Source organism: Zingiber officinale, chromosome 5B (genome assembly GCF_018446385.1).
Source record: "Zingiber officinale cultivar Zhangliang chromosome 5B, Zo_v1.1, whole genome shotgun sequence".
Lineage (NCBI taxonomy): Eukaryota > Viridiplantae > Streptophyta > Magnoliopsida > Zingiberales > Zingiberaceae > Zingiber > Zingiber officinale.
Window position 1 is genome coordinate 81,778,559 of NC_055995.1, and position 23,600 is coordinate 81,802,158.

The 23,600-nt window shown below is 41.6% G+C and overlaps 2 protein-coding genes and 1 long non-coding RNA gene across 4 annotated transcripts; 1 reads left to right on the plus strand and 2 right to left on the minus strand.

The window, feature by feature from the left end:
* Positions 1 to 6,731: 6,731 nt before the first annotated feature.
* Positions 6,732 to 9,466, minus strand: LOC121986779 (U-box domain-containing protein 51-like). Its single transcript, XM_042540718.1, has 7 exons — positions 9,316 to 9,466; positions 9,163 to 9,221; positions 8,963 to 9,081; positions 8,703 to 8,896; positions 8,268 to 8,491; positions 6,897 to 8,180; positions 6,732 to 6,809 (listed from the first exon to the last, which is right to left on the minus strand). The coding sequence occupies exons 1-7, from the start codon at positions 9,464 to 9,466 to the stop codon at positions 6,732 to 6,734; spliced, it is 2,109 nt and encodes a 702-aa protein (XP_042396652.1).
* Positions 9,467 to 11,735: 2,269 nt separating this feature from the next.
* LOC121986780 lies at positions 11,736 to 12,734 on the minus strand. Its single transcript, XM_042540719.1, has 3 exons — positions 12,666 to 12,734; positions 12,327 to 12,552; positions 11,736 to 11,896 (listed from the first exon to the last, which is right to left on the minus strand). Exons 1-3 carry the CDS (start codon positions 12,732 to 12,734, stop codon positions 11,736 to 11,738), a joined length of 456 nt encoding a protein of 151 aa, XP_042396653.1.
* Positions 12,735 to 19,023: 6,289 nt separating this feature from the next.
* Positions 19,024 to 20,508, plus strand: LOC121987550. 2 transcript variants are annotated; one of them, XR_006113654.1, is made up of 3 exons: positions 19,024 to 19,996; positions 20,107 to 20,171; positions 20,273 to 20,508. It is a non-coding gene; the product is annotated as an uncharacterized LOC121987550 (long non-coding RNA). The 2 variants fall into 2 exon arrangements; XR_006113655.1 differs by lacking the exon at positions 19,024 to 19,996 and having other exon boundaries at positions 20,003 to 20,171.
* Positions 20,509 to 23,600: the final 3,092 nt, after the last annotated feature.

Consider the following 23,600-nt stretch of genomic DNA (forward strand, 5'->3'; position numbering starts at 1 on the left):
GCTCATGAGATCCCCTCCACTGTACCTAACCAAGAAGAATCCAAAGAGGGTGACTCATTGGAGCAAGATCAAGAGGAGGACTCCGAAGTTGAGAGATGCTCAACTTCCGAAGAAGAGGAAATCCAAGAAGCTTCATTCTCAAGGGAGTGTAATCAAAAGAGCAAGGAAGGAGCATATTCCTTGTTTCATGTACAAAAGGATGAAGAAGAAGGTGAAGCCTCCACCTCTAGGATTGAGGGGGAGCAACTCTTGGTGACACCGGATCAAAAAGAAGGAGAATCCTCCACATCCGGGTCAAGAGAAGAAGAGGATGAAGAAGCTTCCACCTCCACAAGTCAAGATAAATCAATTGGAGGGAAATTGATTTCGGATCAAGAGGAAGCCTCTACATTCATATCAAATGGAGGAGCAAGTGCCACCCCTACACAAGAAGGTATAAATAGTTCAATTAATAATAAGAATCATATTATATGTTTTGAATGTAGGGAACATGGGCACTACAAAAGCAAGTGCCCTAAATTGGCCAAGAAGAAGGGCCAAGTGGCACCTAAGGGCAAGGAGAAGCCAAAGGAGACCATCCCCGGAACAAAGAAGAGCAAGGAGCACATTGTGTGCTTCTCTTGCAATAAAAAGGGGCATTACCGGAGTCAATGCCCTAAGGGGAAGAAGATGGTCAAGGCTCAAGGAGGAAGCTCAAGTCAAGGGGGAGCCTCTAAGGTAAAAAGGAATGTAACTTTTATTGAGTCTATTCCTTTACATTATGGTAAAAAGCATGCTAGTTCTAACTTATATCATTTTAATGCTATTTACCATAAGAATAGAGAGCATGGTAAAATTAAGGAAAATAATGTAGCTTACCATGCTAAAACTACCACACCTAGGATTAGGAAGGTAGATAAAAATCTAGGCAATCACACTAAGGACCTTAGCTACAAGACTAGAAATAAAAATGCTCATAAATTTAATGGAAAACCAAAAACTAAGGACTTAGTGATAGAAAATCAAGTCTTGAGGTCAAGGCTTGATAAAATGGAAAAGACCCTAAAAAGGATGGAAAATATCCTAAAAGGGCAAAATGAGCATAGCCTAGGTCTAGGAGCAGAAAGGTCATCTAATGGCCATAGGGGTTTGGGATACAAACCAAAGGCTAAGAAGGATGTAATCTCTTACCATAGGGTTCCATATAGTTATGGAACCAACCCTAGGTCTAGTGGTCAAGCCAAAAATACAAGGGAAGTTATCCCTAAGAGTATTTTTGCAACAAATGTGACTAAGACTTCTAAGAAGTCTAAGAAAGTCACAAAGAAGGTTACAAGGGAAGCAATCTCTAGAGTTGACTTAGAAAAAGTGACCAAGACTTCTAAGAAACCAAACAAGGTCACTAGGAAGGTATCTAGGGAAGTTATCCCTAGTGAATACCTAGAGCATCCAAGGAGCACCAATAGGTTTTGGGTTCCTAGGAGCATTTTCTCTATCCCATAGATGGGTTAGAGAGTGTCAACTCTGAGAAGAAGGGTAGTTAACTCAACTTTGAAGAAATTGACACTCAAGGAGTATTTTCAAGGTTTTTGTTAACCTTTGAAAATGAAATGGATTTATTGTTAATCTTGGAAAGAGTAAAATGTGCTATAAAGGAAGAAATTTGAGATGACTTTAAATGGCACAAGAAATCAAGTGTTAAGAAATACCAAATTGGGACTTTGGTATTGTCTTAGGAATTTAAGGCAAATCTAAGCCTTAATTTAAAGTGATTACTCTTATGGGAAAATGAAATATGCCAATATTTGAGGAATGTTTTAAATTTTAAATTGGCATAATTAATTCAAGAGATTAAAGAAATGTCAAGTTGGGTTTTGACATTTTCTTAAGGAAATTGGGCAATCTAGGGTTTATGCTTTAGGATTAGCTAAGGGTTAAGGATACTTAGATAGATAATCTAGGTATATTTTAATTATGCAAAATCTTACCATGTTTGGTTGCCCATTATATGCCATGACATCATGTTTTATTTGTGCATTCATGACTTATTATGAAAAACTCAAAAATACCATGTCATGACATACATACATCATGTAGTTATAAGAAATTTTCTTCTGAAAATTATTTCTTTTTGATGTATGCCATAACATTATCATGCATTATGTTATTTCCTTAAAATTAAGGACAAATGGCAGTTATCATCAAGTGGCATACCAAATGACATCCTAGGTGGATGGTCAATATCCACAAGATGCCTAGATAAATATGCATGAACCCTAGGTTAGAGCAAAATCAAAATTAACATCTCACAAAGACCTATAAGATGACTTGTATGTGTTTTATGCACAATAGATACAAGTGAGATGTTAGGAAGATGAACAAAACTCAACATGCTGAGTTAGTGCATTTCCTTGAGTTTTAAGTTCATTAAAACACATAGTTATGTGTTTTCCCATCATTGGGAAAGCTAATGTACAAGTCATGTGCATTAAGCCCAAGGAACATGGTGGGATATTGGTTTTGAAAATGTTTTTAAAATGATTTTGGAAAACCTTGGTGAAGGCTATCTTTTGATAGTAATCACCATTGAATAGTTAGACACAAACTTGAAGAAAACACTAAAGTTTTTGCAAGTTCTCAAGTTTGTGTCAATCTTTGAAAATATGATGTATTTTCATAGAAAACTATTTTTCCATGATAAATTATACCTTAAATAATGTCTACACAAATTTTTACGATTTTTGAAATTTTGTAGAATTTTCTAGGGGTTTCTGAAATTGGCTGAAATTGAATTTCAGCAATTTCAGGCCTCCAATCGATCAGTGGATCGATTGGAGTGCCTCAATCGATCAGCCGATCGATTGAGAAGGCATTTCTCGCGAGCAGAAGCTCGCTGGATCGATCAGCCGATCGATCCAAGAAGATTGAATCGATCAGTGGATCGATTCAGCAGGGTTCAATCGATTGGAACCCAACTCCAATCAATTGAAGATGCTGATTTTGGCTGGGAAAGCTTATTTTCAGCATTTTGAACCTATTTTAGTCTAGGTAACCATTCCAAACCCCTGAAAATACATTTGTATACATAAAAAAGGGTGTTTTCGTGTGGAAAACAAGGATGGATTGGTTAAGGAAGGCTAAGTTGAAGTTTAGGCTGAGGTTTGTTTCAAATTTTGAATATTTGAACCTCAAAACTTCTAAAATTGGGTTTCCTAAAGTTTTGGGGATTCCAAGTCATTGTTGGTGCAATGACAGAAGTTACCACCATGTCTTTATGGGGAGGGACTCTTTAAAGACATAAAATTTATTTTTCATGAACCTTGGAAGGTGGTTAACCTTCCGTTAAGAACATGCTCAAGGTTTAGCGTTTGAACTTTAATGGGGAGTGGATATCCTCATTGTTCAAGTGGTTTCAAGTGGATAATGCTCAAGGATGGGCATTTACCTACATTGGGGGAGAATGTAGGGTTAAGGTTAATGAAGGGTATGGGACCTTCATTATCGTGCTGATCACAACGAGTGAAGTTGTGAACGACGATAAGCAACTCTTCAGGGGGAGAGTTTTCAACAAGTGAATCTGTTGATGTGTGCCCAAAAATGGGGCATGGTTTGATGTGTGCCAATAGGGGGAGAATGAAAGGGAGTAAGTTAGGCTTTTATCACCTAGAGGGAGTTTGCCCTCTTAGGGGGAGAATGAAGGGCTTAACTTATGCATTCATTACCTAGTGGCATGAAGAAAGTTTAGGCTATGGGATTAGCCTAACTTACATGTGGTATTGTAAGTAATAGTGTTGGTATTGTCAAACATCAAAAAGGGGGAGATTGTTGGTGCAACATTCCTCAGGTCAAGGTTGACCTGGTTGACCAAGCTTGAGTCTTGGTTTGGATTTCGATGTTTGACAATGCAAGGTTGATTGAAGAAGAGTCAAGTAGGTCAAGGATGACCGGATACTTGACTGGGAAGTCCTAACTGGGATGTTAGGCAGGAGGAAAATCCTGGTGAGTGAAGCCAGGTGAAAGACCTAGTGAGTGAAGCTAGGCAATTGGGAAGTCCTAGTGAGTGAAGCTAGGCAGGAGAAAAATCCTGGTGAGTGAAGCCAGGTGAAAGACCTAGTGAGTGAAGCTAGGCAATTGGGAAAGTCCTGGTGAGTGAAGTCAGGCAAGAGAAATCCAGATGGGTCAAGGTTGACCAGACATCTGGTGAAAGTCCAAGTAGGTCAAAGGGATTGACCGGATACTTGGCACGAGGAAGAAAAGTCCAAGTAGGTCTTAGGGAGTGACCGGATACTTGGCAAGAAGAGAAAAGTCCAAGTGGGTCAAAGGGATTGACCAGACACTTGGTGAGAGAGTCCTAGCTGGTCAAGGGTGACCGGATGCTAGGTCTTATGTACCAACAAGTCATGGTTGACTAGATGTTGGTTTAGGGAGCTTTGGGCTTGGTTTTGGGCAAAACCCAAGATCTGGATTGATCAGCCGATTGATCCAGCAGGTTTGGATTGATCCGTGGATTGATCCAGCAGGTTTGGATTGATCCGTGGATTGATCCAGCAGGTTTGGATTGATCCGTGGATCGATCCAGCAGATCTGGATCGATCAGTGGATCGATCCAGAAGATTTGGATCGATCCACCGATAGATCCGGTGAGTCCCCGCGAACAGAACCCCTCTGGATCGATCGGTGGATCGATCCAGAGGTCCCAATCGATCAGTGGATCTATTGGGACGCTGCTGCTTCGCGCGATAAGCGCTGGATCGATCCGTGGATCGATCCAGAAGTTTTTCCAGAGCACAGAGGCGCTCTGGATCGATCCGTGGATCGATCCAAAGCCTCCCCGATCGATTGGGAGCATTCCAATCGATCGGGATTTGACCGTTAGCGTCGATTTAAGCCGCAGGCGTTCATTTCCTTCGGCAGAACTTCACCGATTCATTCCAGATTCATCACAGCTCCTCCCCAGCACTCTCTAAGCTCCTCACCGCCAGTTCTTGAAGGTTCTTGGAGGGTCATCCAAGTCAAGAGGCGAGTTGCAATGAGAAGAAGAAGAAGCTAGGGTTTTTACTGCATCTCTTGTAAGCTTTTGCTTATTCTTTACTACCCTTTCTTCTACTTGTATTGAGAATCTTGTAGGGCTTCTCCGCCTTCGGTAGTTACCAAAAAGGAGTGTTTATTAGTGGAGGTGTGTGTGTGTGCGTGGATCCTTGGACTAGTCACCTCTTGTGAGGTGGATACCAAGTAAAATCCTATTGTTAGCATTGTTGTAGTTTGTTTCTTTGTATTCCGCTGCGCATCACTTTGAAGAAACAAGCAACGAAGCACGACGAGCAAACGCGAAGCTATTCACCCCCCCCCCCCTCTAGCTACTTTTCGGTCCTAACAAATTTGAACACAACATGCGCTCTTTTTAGTAAAGAGAATAACATCGTAATATATGATTCATACCACATGTGCTATTGTGACAATAAAGGTAGTTAGAGAATGGATCCTTGTTTCTCTACTATGTGAGACCTTTGAGATTATAAGTTAATCTCAGTTTTTACCTTAGTGACTGTTTAGCTGTTTACTTGAAGTTCTAATCAATTTCTGCTACTTTAGCATGTATCATATGACTATGTATGATTCGGTCTATGGAACATAACTGGGAAAGCGACTGATTAGTATGAATAGATTCTAACTAAAAAGGAAGATTAAATATATTTACATCATTTGATGTTATTCACTGGTCGACCCATTTCTGTTATGTATAGAAATGAATGTGAATATTGGATATGAAATATACTCTTGACATAATGGTCATAATAAGGAATTAGAGAAGTTTATATTGATGTAAATAAAAATTATTTAATCTGGGTAAATAGCAAGACATGGATATCTCCAAGATAATGGTTATATGCCACTGGGAGATTGGATGGATCCTGGATAAAGGCTATGTGCCACCAGGAAAGAGGCTATGTGCCATGTAGAGTGTGTCTCTAATTTATATGAGCGGATAAGTAAAGTGTAACAACATTGTTAGTATTGATTGCTCAGAGAGCGGCTATGTAAGGTGTAACAATCTTCTTAGCAACTATCGCTCAGTGTGTTTGCTGTCACACGAACCATTTTCTCTGAGTATGGATTGAATGTTCTAATATGGTCTATGTGACTAAACTCTCAAATAGTCTATGTGACTTATTTAGTGTTTGTGACTAACTAGTCTGTGACTTAACTGAATGAACTTGTCTTAGTGACTTACCTTGGACGAGTGGGAGATGTAGGAAATGAGAACATGGAAACATGTCCATTTTCTCCACTACTCTTAATGGAAAAGTCCATTATACTCCTGAGTTATTTCTCTTTATAAAGGGAGCGTCCAAGGATCATTTGACAACGTAAGAAAAAAGATAAGAAAGAGAGAAAGAGAACATCTGAGGCGGTGAGATTTGGTTCGTGGAATTACGGAGAACTTTCCGATCCTGTGATCGTTCTTCCGACAACAAATCTTGCCATCATCGATTACAGATCTATGGGAGATCACTGTAAATCTTTATCATATTTATTCATTTTAATTCATGCATTTAGAATTATCAGCTATTACAGCTATACATTGCCAAACAGTGAAAATGATCCAACATAGATTTAGAACTGTGCACATATTACAATCTTCACAACTTAATTTTTGACATCTAACTGATTGCTGAGTGTGCATGGAGAGGCAATATTTGCATTTTGTTCAACGATATATTGAAATATTCCAATGATGTGCTCGACGATCTTCAGTTGATCGACGATCCGCTAAATTGGCTCGAGCTCTGATATCCTGATTGCTGATGCAAAGGGCCACTCCTGATATCCTGAATGATTGAAGGAAACAAAAGAGAACGTCATGGAAGCTCAATCTAGTGACATGCAGGTCAAGTTTAGGGGACTGAACGCCTTACCTGCACAGAAACTCGATTGTGTGACGATGAGGTGCCGACGTTGTTGTCCACTGCGAATTGCTGCGTGTTTTCTTCCCCAAAAGCTCTCAGCCAATTGAGCTCCGGCAATACGACTGTTCCTAGGTCCGGCCGGTCTTTCCTTCTCAGCTCTGCGCAGGTGAGTGCTAACTTGGCGAACCGTAAAGCTTCATCGATCGGCCAATTTTGGATGGAGGGATCCAACACCTGTCGAAACGTTCCCGTCTCGATCGAGCGGTCCACTTGATGGGTCAGCCCCATGGGAGGCTTCGCAGTGATCAGTTGCAGCAGCAGGATTCCAAAGGAGTAAATGTCAGACCTGGTGCCGAGCATGCCTGTCTGCTGGTACTCCGGGTCGATGTAGCAAAACGTCCCGGCCGCCGTCGTCATGCGGTACTGAGTGACTTGGTCTGCCACGGAGGGCGGGAGAAGGCGGGCCAGGCCGACGTCGCTTATCTTGCTGGTGTAGTTCTGATCGAGCAGGATGTTTGCAGGCTTCAAGTCCCTGTGAACCAGAGGCTCCGGCTTCGTTTGGTGGAGGAAGAGAAGGCACGTGGCGATCTCTGCGGCGATGCGGAACCGATATTGCCAGGGAATGGGCGGCGTGTTCCCCCGCCGGAATAAGCGATCCTCTAAGCTCCCATTCGCCATGTACTCGTACACCAGGCAACCGTACTCCGGGCAAGCACCGAGGAGGAGGACCATGTTTGGGTGCCGGATGCAACTTAGAATCTCAACCTCGTGCTGAAACTGAGACCTCCCCTGGGCTGCATCCGGTCGCAGTACCTTGACGGCAACAGGCGTGTGATCGAGATAGCATTTGTAGACGGGACCGTACCCTCCTTCTCCAACCTTTTTGTCCGCCGCAAAGTACTCTGTGGCTTCCTCGATCTCCTCGATCTTGTATCTCCTGTACCTCGCGTCCGTTTGCACAAACGAATTCGAGGGATTCTTGTCGACGGATTGTTTCATGGCCTTTATCTCCACTTCTCTCCTTTTATGCGCTTCCAGTTCAGCCTTCCTTTGGGCTGCTTCGGCTGCTTCCAATGCTGCCTTGCACTTTGCTTTCTCCTTCTCTACCAGAACCAAGGCGGCTTCTTCCGCGAGTCGGGCGATTTCGAGTCTCTGTTTCCCCTCCATCTTCGAGTGATGGAGCTCCTTTGCCTTCTGTTTAGACAGAAGCGCTTCCTTGCAAGCTGCGTTGTACATATCCATTGTCTGCTTGAGTTCCAGTTTCAGTCTATTTATCTCTGCTTCTTGATATTCCTGCAAGTTCCAAGGCATGCATTCAAGCGATCATGCACAAAACTTTTTGTGCTTTATAGATTTCTCTTGCTAACTGTATTCACGTACCGATGCGTCAGATGCAAAGCTCTCCTGAGAAAAAGAGTACCCGTTCATAGCGGAATGAACACCCACAGACTTGCGAGGCGATAGTCGAGACTCGAAGCTGTGAGCAAGGTCGTTGTCAGGCAGGCAATAGATCCTGAGGAAGAATTGCTCCTCCTCCCTCTGATTAAAAGATATGTCACCGCCTGCGTCATCTACATATGAATGCATAGATGCAATTAGGTGACCTGTTCGAAGGCATTGAAACAGAGAGGCGAGATGAGAGGACGAACAAATACCTACACGTCTGTCATGTTGTTTATCTTAATTACCTGATTGATTCTTTTTCTTTACTCAGTTTGAGAGTCGCAGCTGCAGCATCACCTGACAAATGTATGCCTCCTTCAGTTGTTCGTGAAACTAATCGAGCCAAATGACAAGTTAAGTCGATCATCGTACCTTTCTTCTCCTGTTGACTTGGTTGATCTGCGTTGGCTTGTTTCTGGAGCTGGATTCTCAAAGGCGAAACGGCCGGAGCTGGTCGGATCGCATTTTTAACAGAGGAGAGCTTGTCTTTGCTTATCACATAAGCAGTGCAGAAATCAGGCACGGTTTTGTAAATGTTGACGCTGATGTCCAAGTTTCTGAATGATCTGGTAGCAGTATGCAGACAGTGAGAACCTTTGTTAGAGCAGTGCTTTAGAAGAATGTTAAGATACCTCACAAAGCCTCCTCTCGATGCTCCGACGACTAGTTTGTTGATCCCCGACTGAGAGATGAACTCCACTACGCCCTTAGCTACGTCAGTGCCCTCCAAGATCATATCCATGACTTTGATCTGTTGATCAGCAGAGATGATTAATTGCAAATTCTTTTTCTGTTCATGCATTTAGAGGAATATATGAAGTTAGTGACTCACATCTTTTCTGGTGCAGAAACATCGAAAAGGAGTAAGTATTTCCCTGCGTATGCTATCCGCTGCATTAATTATGTTGAATTTTGGCATTAGATCTTACTCTGTTTTTAGTTTCTAGAGAAGTTGTGGAATGAAGCAATAAGAGAAACAGCTTACGTGAAACGGCATGAGTGTTGACGTGAATGAGGATGAGGGTTTGGCCCCTGACTGCGACATTATCGAGGGCCCATTTCAAGGCTCCTTGGCTGCTCTTATCCTTGTCCACGGCCACTGCAGCTAGAGGAAAAGATTGTGAAACAGAGTCCATCGTTGCAAAATGATAACTAAGTTTGAATAAACGAAATGCAAGAAGAAGTTCCTAATATAACGATGCACTACCTCCCTGTTTACGTTGTGCTGTGCGGTGGAAAGTGATTTTCCTAGGGCGGAGCGGGAATGCAGGAGCAATGTGGTGAATTAGACATTAGACAGTAAACAGGTATATTTTTACCAATTTAGTTGCAATGGTTTAGCGGATATTTTTATCAATCATACTGTACATAATAATATTAGGCAAAAATAAAAAAACACATTGCTTTTTTATTGAAATCAATCCCATTTTTATTATATATATATATATATATATATATATATACTAATTAACTTTGGTGAAGCTTAAGGTGAACTTATGTTAATGTTTTTTTTTATTTTAATCGAAAATAATTCTAAGATTTATTAGTAATTTTTACGTATGTATAAGTATTATTATTAATCAATAAGAAATCTAGAGTTCTAGATTTAACTGTGGCGTATTATTAAAATTTTTTCTCATTAATCAATTAGAAACCTGGAGTTTGCTGTTGTGTATTATTAAAAAATTTTCTTATTAGTTAATAAGGAATCTAGAGTTTGAGACTCAGCTGTAACATATTATTTAAAATTTTTCTTATTAATTAATTAGAAATTTAGAGTCTTTTTAGTTCCACATTTTAGATTGATAATACTACGAACAGATAAATTTCTATAAATATCTTGGACCGGCGATGTTAAAAAACATATTTTTCTTCTTCTTATTATTTTTTGACTAAGATCAAGTATGATATATTAAATTATTTTTTATATAGGTGAGTCTCTTGCACTCACTTAATATTGGGATTCTTGAGCGTCACTATTGCATGGGTCTGGCGCACTTTTAGCTAAGATTAAGTATAGTATTTGTTTTTATAAAATTTATGAGTATTTAAGTATTATATTATACACGCAACGTTGTACCATTGCTAGCATCACCCTTACATTGTACATTATATGCGTCTGGCGCACCTTTATTCAATTATAATTGTCGTAATATAATTTATTTGTATTTATTGTAGTAAAAAAAATGAATCAATGTCAGCTTAAAACTCCTTACTCCTTTAGAGCATCCACAATAAGAGAGGATATTCTCCTAAATATTTATGGTCTCCACTGCCATATCACTCTTCAAATATCCCAAATCCAATAAGAGCATCCACAATCACACCAAATGTTTCTCCTAAATATTTGTGGTCCCTACGTAGACCCGACCCCGGGCCGGGTCTGGCCCGGCCTCATAACCGGGTCAACGGGCCGGTTCCGGTTCCTTAAGTGCAAACTCGGCAGACTGTCGATTAATCGTCGATTTAGCCCGCCGGTTCAACAAGGTTATTTTATTATTTTTGTCCGTTGGAATTGCCAGTTAACCGACGGTTCCTAGCCATTATTTTTTCAATGGTTAGGATCATTTGATCATTTTTGATCAATGACTGTGATTTAGTGTCCGTTACTATCCAAACTATAAATAGAGAGCTCATTTTATCATTTTCACACACATCTTCTCTACTCTTAATCTCAATTTCATATTCTCTATACGCTTTCATTTCCAATTTTCAATTACAATGGAAGGAGGCTGTGAAGGTGCATCATCTCAAGCTCGGAAGGGAAAGGAAATAATGAATCCGTGGGAGGATGACCCTAACATTCAATCCACCGATGATGAGATCGAGCACCTTCTGAATCCGATACCCGAAACACAAGGAAGTATCAATACAATTACTTCTAAGGTTCGGGAAATTTCTTCTCTAATGTCTTCTATTTTCACTAAGGGGGGTGTATTCATTCTAGACTTCTAATGACTTTTAATGAGTTTTTAAAATAATAGATTTTTATAGAGTTGGTAGATTTCTATTGACTTTAATAGAATTCCACAGACTTTTATAAATAGAATTTCATAGACTCTTATTGACTTTTTTTGCAAGATTTTTATAGACATTCGTAATATTTTTCATAGAGTTCTGGATTTTCATAGATTTTGTAACTTGTATAATTATGTCATTTTTTTTATTGATTTCTTTTAACTATTAAATGAACGATAACATCTTTAACTTTTTATTATTTATTTGTATAAGTGAATTCTTCTTAGCTTAAAATCAAATTAACTTTAATTTAAGAAAAATGATGAATGAATCACTATTCAATTTATTAAAATCAAATTTAAATTCTTCATGTCAATTCAACGTATATAATTAATTAATCAATAGTTTTTAATAATACATACCAAGATAGTCTTGTATGGAAAAAACCTAATTGTTATTGACAACATGATCAATATCACTCCACATTTGATTGGCTATACTCTCTCTCCATGAGTTAGCATTCGCTCGTTGTTGTTCTTGAGAAAATAATTGATCAAAGTTGTCATCTTCATAAACTTGTTCTGATGAAGATGATGGGACTTCATTATCTAGTTCGATTGAAAATTTATCAGAATGATACTCCCTGCGAAGAAAATTGTGCAATCCGGCACAAGCCAATACAAGCTCTGCTTGTGTTGTATATGGAAATGGCAGAGCTGTTTTGAATATTTTGAACCGCGATTTAAATATACCAAATATCCTTTCAATAGCGTTCCTCAAAGAAGCATGACGAAGATTGAACAACTCTTTTGCATTTTCAGGGTGACGACCCTGACCAGTGAATTCTTGAAGATGATAACGTACACCTCGAAAAGGAGCCAAGAATTGTCGTCGATTTGGATACCCACCATCTACTAAAAAATATTTACTTGTCAAACCATATATATGTAGTATCAAATAACCAATGAGTAACATATATATATTCTTTAAAATTACAAAAATATAAATAGTTAAGAAACATATAGAACAAAAAAATACCTCCGGGCACTTTAAGCCCATTATTTCTTGATAAAGCATCTGTCAACACAAGTGAATCATGGGCAGACCCCTCCCACCCACTGAGTACATATATAAATTCTAAATCAAAGTTACAAGCTGCTAAAACATTTTGAGAAATTTCTCCATGATGGTTACGATAACTGTTAATATCTTGCCCAAACACCATAGCTGGAATGTGAGTGCCATCAATAGCTCCAATACAATCCTACAACAACAATAACATAACCATCATCGTCATCACTAATAATAATAATAATAATAATAATAATAATAATAATAATAATAATAATAATAATAATAAAAGAATTTCATACTTACTTTAAAGTAAGGGTAAAATCTTGTGCTCTCTCTTATTTTTTCTGGCACTGCAGATCCAGGTTTGACCATCATATCTACTATAATGCTCTTCAATGCTTTCAACACCTTGTTGATGTTTTGGCTAGTATTGTAATGTGATCGGCCAAATGTTTACGAATCATGCAATACCAAGTATTATGACCAACAACAAGTAAAAACATGGCAAGCATTTCTTCAACGCAGATGTGTCTTGTATCTTGTAAGGAGGTTCTTTCTCTAAGGATCTTGCATAATTTTAAAAATATGTCTGGGTACATTCTATAAATTTCTTGAAAGTTTATTGGATTCTCTTTTAATATTCTATGAATATAATTATATCCACTTGTACTTATTGGTTGTCTATTTAAGGGACGATGAACATATTCGTCTTGTATGTTTGCTATATATTGATATAGCACATAGAGGGTCTTGGAAATTTCCATCAACAAAGACTCAATGGTTTCATGCAACTCTTCTTGCAATTCTTCTTCTTCCATTTGTTCATCTACTTCATGCATATTGATATTTGCCATTTAAATGCCTGACATTAACAAGCAATTAAAATGAAAGAACATCTACGAAATCATAAAAAAAACATACCATGCATAACCAAAATAAAGATGTGTTTAATAAACAATCCAAAACTTGTAGAACTAGAAAACATTCAAGAGCTAATAATTCGCTACTAGTTCAATAATTAGAAACCAATTCAAAATACTATAAATAAAAATTCTAACATTAATTACTAATTTATGCCCCCAAAAACTACTCATTCACTCATTTTAAAATATATCCACTCCAAACGCTCTTCAATTGTCATTTTCAAGAAAGCCACCTTCTTTGCTTTAGTATTGAGCCAGTCAAGCGCCTTGTAACGAGTACGATTATCCAAGTTTGAGACTTGTTTTATAGCATCCCAACAGTTATCATCTGCAACGCCAACTAATTCAATCTTAGAAGATGCTTTCTCAATGGTGTAAGAGAGCCTATTTAAAACATCTGGGTCTATATTCTTTGAAGTGCTTGATTTTGCTTCAAATTCATTCCTATCTCGTTTTCTAGTTGCTTGTGGAACCTCAGAACTCATAGGTTGAGATGATAATGGTGAAGCAAGGTCCTCAGAAAATAGAGGCTGATATGAAGATTCTTGCTTATTGCTTTGTATGAATTCACCACTGTTGTGATCAAGCACTTAATCATCTAATAAGTTAGTACCCCCATTTTCTTCTGTTTCAAAGGTTCTCGCATCAGTGTCATCTCCAAGTCCAATTGCGTATTTTCCTGTAGTAGTTCCATTCCCAACTACAAGTCTTAAGTCTTCATAATCCTCAAAAGTATCAGTCCGATAATGTTCATGTTTAGGGTGAGACTGCCAAAGAACAAAAATCATAAGTGTAATTCAAATTCTAATTGTAAATATATAGTTTGTAAATATACAATTTATTATTCTAACCTTAAAATAATCCTCCCATACTTCATCACTAGCTGTGAATTTCTTTGTCATAGAATCCCATCCAAACCCAGAACTATGATGCATAAGCTTATAGTAGTTGTTATATCGTTGTTTGAACCACTTCAAACGGCTTTGATACTGTGTGATACGGGTGGCAATGGAGGGACCCAAGAGGAAAGGGTTAGAAAAGTCAAGGCCATGTAGCGGTCAAAAGTCAAGAGGACGTGGCGGTCAATAGTCAAGGTGATTCAGCAGTCAATGGTCAGGTTGGCTAGGCAGTCAAAGGCAAGCATGTGGGGCAGTCAGAGGCCAGGCGGACTTGTTGACCAAGAAGGCAAAGTAGTCGAAAGACAAGGGGAGACGACAGGCGGAACACTGGGTATAGGTCGGGAGCGGCAGAGCTATGTAGAGACAACCCGACCTACGGGCTTACGGTCAAGGGCCAGTAAGTACTCATAGGTCGGGAGCGGCAGAGCTATATAGAGACAACCCGACCTACGAGCTTACGGTCAAGGGCCAGCAAGTACTCATAGGTCGGGAGCGGCAGAGCTATGTAGAGACAACCCGACCTACGGGCTTACGGTCAAGGGCCGGCAAGTACTCATGGGTCAGGAGCGGCAGAGCTGGGTAGAGACAGCCCGATTTACAGGTCTGCAATTTGAAGGCCCGGAAGCACAAGAAATAATCATAGATCGGAAGCGATGGGGCTGGGTACAGACGGCTCGGTCTGCAGGCCTGCGACTCGAAGGCCCGGAAGCGCAAGCCACGAATCAAAGGCTGGAAGCAGCGGGGCTGTGCGGAGACGGCTTTGTAGGTGGGTCTGCTACTCGAAGATCCGGAAGGGCAAGCCACAAGTCACAGGTCAGAAGCGACAGGGCTGCGTAGGATCAGCCCGACTAACAAGTAACGCTTAGAGGCGAGATCTGATCGAGGGGTGCGAGGTAGATGCCGACCGCGATAAATAGGATGAGCCAAGCTGTGCAGGAATGGAAGGATCCCAATTGTCCGTCAAGGTTAATCATCGCATACCAGTGAGATGTGCGAAGGCGGAGGTTTCTAAAGGAGAAGATGCTCTCATGACCGATAGCGGCCTGACAAGTGTCCCTCACTACAAGACAAAGCTCATGTGTAAAGGCGGAGGTTCCTAAAAGGGAAGATGCCTTCACGACCAATAGCAGCACGACAGGTGTCCAGGACTACACGACAAAGCCCAGCGTCAAACGTTTTCTGACAGGAAGGGAGGTTCTGGAAGCGAGGCGGGTGCATAAAAAGGAGGAGATTCCTCGTACGCGGGTACGCACACTCTCGTCATTTTTTCTTTTCACAACTTTTCATTTTCGATTCTCTCTGTTCTTTCTGGGGAAAAAGGGACCTGACTTGAGCGTCGGAGGGCCTGATCCGGGGACTTTTTCCCTGGGTCCTGGTCTCTAACGTGAGGAGGGGGATTGTCTGAGTGTGCGCAGGGTCCTACAGCAGCGTCAGCCACCCGTGGGAGCCGGATAACCTACGACTTTCCGTCAACAACCAGGCCACCGCAACTAGCCTCCGTCAGACTCAGCCTTCGGACGGGATCAAATTTGGCGCCGTCTGTGGGAAACACAATAGCCTGATCCGAAGCGTGAAGATGGAGGACTCTGGCCGAAGTTCCAGCAGGAGGATTAATGTCACCATGACTGCGGGGGAATACGAGCTCTTCAAGGAGGTCAGGAAGCAAGCCGCCTCTGAAAGACAAGGAACGGTTTCACGACCCCGCTTGGCGCTCGAAGCGTCTAAAGAACCAGCTCCTGCCTCCGACAGGGGCTCAAAGAGGAAGCAGCAGGAAGAACTCCCTCGTACTTCATTCCGAGAGCCTCGCCGCAACTATCATCAGCCTGGACCTCGCGAGCATAGTCCGAAGAAAGAGGAGCCACAGGCGTCGGTGGCAGAGAGCTCTCTACATCCACCCCGGGATGCAGGGAAGGGAAAAGCTATAGCCTCTGCCAGAGATCTGCCTGAAGATCCGGACGACAAGGTACCTTTCTCGGCTCAGATCCTGAGGGAAAGCCTGCCTAGGGGTTACCGAGCCCCGAACATTGGAGAATACGATGGGAGCAAGGATCCGGAAGAGCACTTGCGGAAGTTCAAGAACGCGGCTATCTTGTATCAATACAGCGATGCTGTCAAATGCCGAGTATTCCTACACACCCTGTCCGGGTCGGCGCAGAAGTGGTTCGATGGGTTGCCCCCAGAGTCCATCAATCGCTTCATGGATTTCAAAACGGCCTTCCTACGCCGTTTTGCCAGTAGCCGTAAGTATCAAAAAACCGACCACTGTCTTTTTACTCTCAAGCAGGATTCGACCGAGCCCTTGCGAAGCTACATCAACCGGTTCAGTCAGGTGGCCAATGACGTCCCCTCCGCCACCTCAGAAATATTGATGAGCGCCTTCTCCCACGGATTGCGAGAAGGGGAGTTCTTTAGGGACCTCATCAAGAACCCCGCCCGGAGTTTTGATGATATGGTGGAGAAAGCTTCTTGCTACATCAAGGTGGAGGAAGCTCAGGTCGCTAGGCGGAAGGCTGAAAAGACGGTGACTCCTGGAAACTAGGGGTGTAAACGAGTCAAGCCGCTCGTGAGCTATTCGGGTCTCGGCTCGAATAAAAGCTCGTTCGAGTTCGTTCGATTAAGTTAACGAGCCGAGCTCGAGCCTGATTTCGAGCTCGAAAATATTATCGAGCCGAGCTCGAGCTTGACAATATTTGGTTCGTGAGCTCGTGAACATATTCGTTTATAGGCTCGTGAACGTGTTCGTAAAGAGGCTCGCGAACGTGTTTGTTAAGAGGCTCATTTAAATATTATCTTCCAAACTCTAAAAAAAATTATAAATATAAAATTTAAATAATGGCTGATATTGGAATCCTCTTATCAATCCAATGGATGAGATTCTTTCAATCCAAACTTAAAATGAAATTATAAAGATAAATTTAAATAATGGCTGAGATTGGAATCCTCTTATCAATCTAATGGATGAGATTCTTTCAAAATCGAACTAATTAAATATGGCCATATGGGAAATAAAATCGTTCTATGTTTTACTAAATTGCCAAACCCTAGCCTCCCTCCTCCATTCGTCACCTGATCACCTCGCCGACACCAACGCCAAGTCGCCAACGACGCCACCTTTAGAAGATCGGCAGTCTCTCAAGAAACTCTCGTCGCCTCGTTGTCATCTCGTCGACTTTGTCGTCTCAACGTCTCCTCAAACCCGTGCTGGCTCATCATCCCCATCGCTTGCAGAGAAATTTTCCCGAGAGACCAACAGTCTGGCAGCGACAGTCCTATTCCTAATCTCTATTTCGCAACTCGCAAGCTTCTGTTTGAGGTAGATTTTTTTTTCTTATTTGCTTAGATTTCTCTTCCCTTTTCTACTTTGTAGTTTGCGTGGCTTTTCTAAAATGTTTGCTTGTAGAGTTTTATGTTTGACCAAATGATATTTTTTTTGTTCAGATCCAATTTTTGTTGGTATTTTTTTTATTTGACTCTGAATTGAAACTGTGAGTCCTTATTGACATTTTTTGTATTTAAATTTGAAAGTGAAACTGTTGGTATTTTAAAGGTGAACTGTGATGTTTGATTTTTCTTCATCCAGGATTTTGTATTCATATAAATCACTAATCATTATCTCCTTTTAGTCACTCTCGGATTGTAATCTTTTTAAACCTCAGTTTTTATTTTTATTTTTCCTTTTGTCGATCCCATTTTTTACAGTAGCCAACTAGCCATAGAATATTGTTATGATTTTCTTAGCTAAAAAATAGGAGGAACAATCAAATGTCAACTCCGCACTTGTCAACTCAAGATTCAGCCGCAAATCCTAGTTTGGGAGAAATTCAACCTTCACAAAATAATACCAATGATGCAATTCAAAGTATAGATGTGCAACAACCCGAGACCATTGAAGTAGAGGATGAAAGTCCATATACTTCAAAGAAAAGGAAACGGACATCCAAAGCATGGGCTGATTTTAAAGAGGTTACTCTTCCGGATGGGACAACAAAGGTAGAATGTATTCATTGTAAACATCGGCTCACAATGAACAAGACTGGTGTTACATCTCATTTTTTGAGGCACCTTAAGGGTTGTATGAAGAAGAAGATTACTGAGCAAGGACAAAATAATATTACTCTCTCTACAACTATTGTTGAATCAGAAACTGTCAATGCTGTCCATAATTTCAAGTATGATCATGGGAAGATAAGGGAGATTCTTTCTCACATGATTATTGTTCATGAGCTACCATTCCTTTTCTCAGAATATGAAATATTCAATTTATTGATGAGGACTGCTACTCCATATTATCAGAAGATTAGTCGTGCTACTGTGAAAAAAGATTGCATAACTTCTTATGAAATTGAGAAGAAAAAAGTTATGACATCATTAAAAGATGTGAGTAGGGTTAGTGTGACTACTGATTTATGGAAGTCGGATCAAAAGGTTTCATATATGGTTGGCACTTGTCACTATGTGGATTCTAGTTGGAATTTGCAGAAGCGGAATCTAAATTTTTTAGATGTTCCTCCACCTCATAACGGTGTTTCCATTTGTGATATGTTGAATAAGTGTTTGGTTGAATGGGGAATTGAAAATAAGGTATGGTCAGTTACAGTGGATAATGCTAGTTATAATGATGTAGCTGTGAGGATGTTGAAAGATAACCTCTCTTATAAAAACAATCTTCCTCTTAGTGGCAAATTATTTCATGTAAGATGTTGTGCACACATATTGAATCTTTTGGTGTAAGATGGGTTATCTGAAATTGAAGATATTGTTTTCAATGTGCGTAAAAGTGTGAAACACATAGCTGCTTCAGAGACTCGTGTTAATATATTTAGTGAAATTTTAAAGCAATTGAAACAATCTTCAAAGAAGCTTGTTTTGGATTGTTGCACGAGGTGGAATGCAACATTTTATATGTTATCGGCTGCTTTAGAGTTCAAAGATGTTTTTCCTAGATATGCAGCAAGGGATGTAGCTTATACTTTTTTGCCAAGTGAGGACGATTGGAAAAAGGTTAGTGTTGTTTGTTCATTTCTCGAGGAATTTAATGAAGTAACTCATCTTATTTCGGGAAGTGAATATCCTACTTCTAACTTGTTCCTTACTGAACTTTATACCATAAAGAAATTGTTAAATCAGGCAAGTTCAGATGAAGGAAGTTTATGGCAGCAATGGCTAACAAGATGAAGGCTAAATTTGATAAATATTGGGGTGATAGCAACTTATTAATTTCTATAGCAGCAGTGTTAGATCCAAGGAACAAGATGAAATTGATTGAATGATGTTTTTCAGAGATCTATTCTCCTGGTGATGCAATTGAGCACATTTCTACTGTTCATGAGACATTGCGCATGTTGTACAATGAGTATGTTGAAGCTCATAAAACTACTGTTGGCAGCAGCAATGTTCAAGATGAAACTCAAAGAGAAAGTTCTATTGGTCGGACTAATTTAAATGGAAGAGGAAAAGGTAAAGTAAGGGCACAATTTTATAGTTACATTAAGAATGTTGTCAGTATTGAGCAAGTAAAATCTGAATTAGATGTGTACTTGGATGAAGGATGTGTTATTTGTGAAGATGACATTAACTTTGATGCATTGTCATGGTGGAGAATTAACAACTTAAAGTTTAGGATCTTATCAAAAATGGCTTGTGATGTACTATCAATTCCGATAACTACAGTTGCTTCTGAATCGTCTTTTAGTGCCGGTGGTAGGGTAATTGATCCTCATTGTGCCTCTTTGGGAACAGATACAGTCCAAATATTACTTTGTGCATCAGATTGGTTGCGTGCTCATTATGGAATCAAGAAAAAAAATCAAAGGTGAGTATATAAGCATCTTATTTAATTAATTGTTGACTTACTGTCATATGTTTTGTATATTATTTTATTCATGTCTAATTTTTTTGATGTTATATATTTGTATGTAAAAGGAAAAGTCAGAGATGAAAGAGATCCAATTTACTTAGTTGCTGTCTTTATCGTCAACTTTCAAAAGGTATGGATACAGTTTTAATTTTATATTGTGATTTTCTTATGTAGTTTGATGTAAACATTACAAAATTTGATGATCGTGTGATCATTGAAATATTTTGTTAGGTTCTTAGTAGTAGATAATGACTTTTTCTATTTACTGATGCTATGGAGGAGGAGGTTCTCCAGCGTGTCCAAGCTTGGAACTTTTGCTGCAGTTAATATGAAGAAAAACGTGGGTGTTTAGACTGCAATTTTGTAATCCTCTTTAAATTGATTCAAACTTTTGTTGTAGAGAAAAACGGTGTTAAAACTGTAATTTTGTAATTGGCTACAGTTAATATGTAAACTTTTTCTGTTAATTGGCTGCAAGACTTTAATTTTGTAATTTTCTTATTATTTGTGTTAGGAACTATTAAATGGTGTTAAGGATTTATTATCGTACTGACAATGAGTTTTAATAATTTTTAGTGAAATTCTGTAAGTGATTTTCACGAGCTCAAACTCGAGCTCGATTATGTGCCCAACGAGCTCGAACTCAAGCTTATTTAACGAGCCGAGCTCGAGCTAAGTTTGTTTAATTTTTAAACGAGCTATTTTCGAGCCGAGCTTGAGCCGTTCGCGAGCTCTTTAATTTTCTTACGAGCCGAACTCGAGCCTAAGAATTAAAGTTCGAATCGAGCTCGAGCTCGAGCTTTGGGAAAAGTTAATCGAGCCGAATTCGAGCCTCATACTGTTCGGCTCGGCTCGGCTCGATTACACCCCTACTGGCAACCGACCTGAAAGGAGAGCACCACAGCCAGCTCAGCCCTTCCAGCGCGTTCGACCCAGGCCTGCCCCTCAGCCCGCTCAAGGAGTTAGGCCAGCTCCGCGAGTCGCTGCCATACACGCGCCCAGGCCTGGACCAAGGGGAGCACTATATTGCACATATCATCGGTCCAGGACGCACGATCTCAGTAACTGCTTCCAATTCGCCCGTGACTCCAGGTGAGCTGCGGAGCAGGGCTTGCCTCCTCCATAGTTGGCGCCCTAAATACAGAGAATGGAAGAAGAACGGCCTGCAGCTGGGCGTGCTCGGCAGACCCAGCCCGACCTAGCCGGCCCAGCTAACCCAGCTGGCCTCAGGGGAGACCGAAGAGATGCCGGAGTACTGGAGAACCGGGGCAACGCTGCCGTGCGAGAGATCGGTATGATTACAGGAGGGCCCACTGACGGGGACTCAGGCCGAGCCCGTAAGTCACACGGTCGGCGATTGTATGTGGGAGCTGTGGGGTGCAGCCACGAGCAGGCATCTGGCCCTGTCATTAGCTTTGGGCCACAAGATTTGGAGGGCCTGGAACTGCCCCATGACGACGCCCTCACAATCAAGGCCGTTATTGCTAACAACCGAGTGGCTCGGGTCTTTGTGGATACCGGGAGCTCGGTCAACATTTTATTCAGAGCTGCGTTCGAGAAGATGCAGATTGACGCCGCTGAGCTCCAACCCGTAACCACTTCTTTGTACGGGTTCACAGGCAACGAAGTCAAGCCCATGGGTCAGATGAAGCTGGCCATCTCCATGGGCACTGAGCCACTGGTGCGCACCCGGAGGAGTACCTTTATAGTGGTGGATTCGCCTTCCTCCTACAACGTCATCCTGGGAAGGCCAGCTCTACATGAGTTCCGGACTGTCGTCTCCACCTTTCACCAAAAGATCAAGTTTCCGGTCGGCGAGCAGGTCGGGGAAGTCAAGGGAGAGCAGAAGGTATCCCGTAGCTGCTACATTGACATGGTCTGTGTGGAGGCGCGCAAGAGCCGGAGGACGTAGGATGGGGGAGTACACGCTATCCAAGAGGAGCCTCTGCCTATTGCCGAGGAGCCTATCCCTTGGGAAGAAATTCGGCTGCATGCGGATAGAGTAGAGAGCATCACTCGCATTGCCAGTGACTTACCATCGGAGCTTAAGTTGGAGCTGATACAGTGTCTGATCCGCAATAGAGACGTTTTTGCTGCCCGGGGTCAAACCAGAAGTAGCTGAGCACAAGCTGCATACTATACCCGAGGCCAAGCCAGTCAAGCAGAAGAAGAGAAACTTCTCTGCCGACCAGAATAAGATTATCCGGGCTGAAGTGGATCAGCTCAGGAAGGCAGGACATGTTCGAGAGGTGCAATTCCCGTCCTGGCTTTCTAACGTTGTATTGGTGAAGAAGCCCAACAACAAGTGGAGGGTGTGCATAGACTTTCGCGACCTCAACAGGGCCACCCCCAAAGACTGTTATCCTCTCCCGCGGATCGATCAGGTGGTGGATTCAACAGCTGGCTGTGAGAGGATATGCATGATGGACGCTTACTAGGGATACCATCAGATACCCCTGGCTGAGGAGGATCAGGAGAAGGTTAGTTTCATAACAGCTGATGGTACTTTCTGCTATACTGTCATGCCGTTTGGGCTCAGGAACGCTGGGGCTACCTACCAAAGGATGATGAACAAAGTCTTTCGGAGTCAGATCGGGCAGAACGTAGAGGTCTATGTTGATGACATCTTGATCAAGTCCCCCCTTGGCGTCCAGTCTAATAAAAGATGTAGAAGAAACCTGTGGGACTCTGAGGCAATATGGGGTAAAGCTGAATCCCCTGAAATGTCTATTCGGGGCCAAAGGAGGGAAGTTTCTGGGCTACCTGGTGACTGAATGAGGGATAGAAGCCAATCCTGAGAAGGTTCAAGCACTTCGGAACATGCAGATCCCTCAGAATCTGAAGGAAACACAGAAGCTGGTCGGCAGGATAACAGGGCTGTCCCCATTCATCTCCAGATCTGCAGATCGAGCGGCGCCCTTCTTCAAAGTGCTCAGGAAAGCGGCCAAGTTTCAGTGAACGGAAGAATGCACACAGGCCTTTGAGGAGCTAAAGCAATACCTGGAGTCCTTGCCATCACTGTTCAAGCCTGTTGTGGGAGAGCCCCTTTGGGTCTACTTGTCAGCTACCCCCGAGGCCGTGGGGGCCGTGCTGGTTAAAGAACAGGACAGTGTACAACGACCAGTGTATTTTTTCAGTCATCTATTGAAGGGGGCTGAGTCTCGGTACACGGCCCTGGAAAAGTTGGTTTACGGACTTGTTCTAATGGCTCGGCGCCTCCGACCGTATTTTTTGGCGCATCCCTTCACTGTCCTGACAAACAGTAAAATGGGCCGAGCTTTCACCAAGGTGGAGGTAGCGGGTCGGCTTATCAAATGGGCGACCGAGCTAGGGGAATATGATATACGGTATCAGCCCCGAACCGCGATCAAAGCACAGGCTCTGGCAGACTTCTTGACAGAAGTTTATCAAGCAGACTCGGAGGAGGTCTGGAAAATTTATGTAGACGGATCAGCTACCCAGCGGGGAAGTGGTGTAGGTGTACTTCTAATATCTCCGCAGGGAGACATTATGCAGTTGGCTGTACGGCTAAATTTCAGAGCTACCAACAATGAGGCAG

Coding starts and splice junctions, on each gene's coding strand:
- LOC121986779 (XM_042540718.1), bottom strand. CDS start 9,466: ATGGACTCTGTTTCACAATCTTTTCCTCTAGCTGCAGTGGCCGTGGAC. Junction 8,181..8,267: donor GCTTTGCATCTGACGCATCG/GTACGTGAATAC, acceptor TGGAACTTGCAG/GAATATCAAGAAGCAGAGAT. Junction 6,810..6,896: donor ACAATCGAGTTTCTGTGCAG/GTAAGGCGTTCA, acceptor TCAATCATTCAG/GATATCAGGAGTGGCCCTTT.
- LOC121986780 (XM_042540719.1), bottom strand. CDS start 12,734: ATGGTCAAACCTGGATCTGCAGTGCCAGAAAAAATAAGAGAGAGCACA. Junction 12,553..12,665: donor GATTTTACCCTTACTTTAAA/GTAAGTATGAAA, acceptor TTGTTGTTGTAG/GATTGTATTGGAGCTATTGA. Junction 11,897..12,326: donor TGGGCTTAAAGTGCCCGGAG/GTATTTTTTTGT, acceptor CAATCGAACTAG/ATAATGAAGTCCCATCATCT.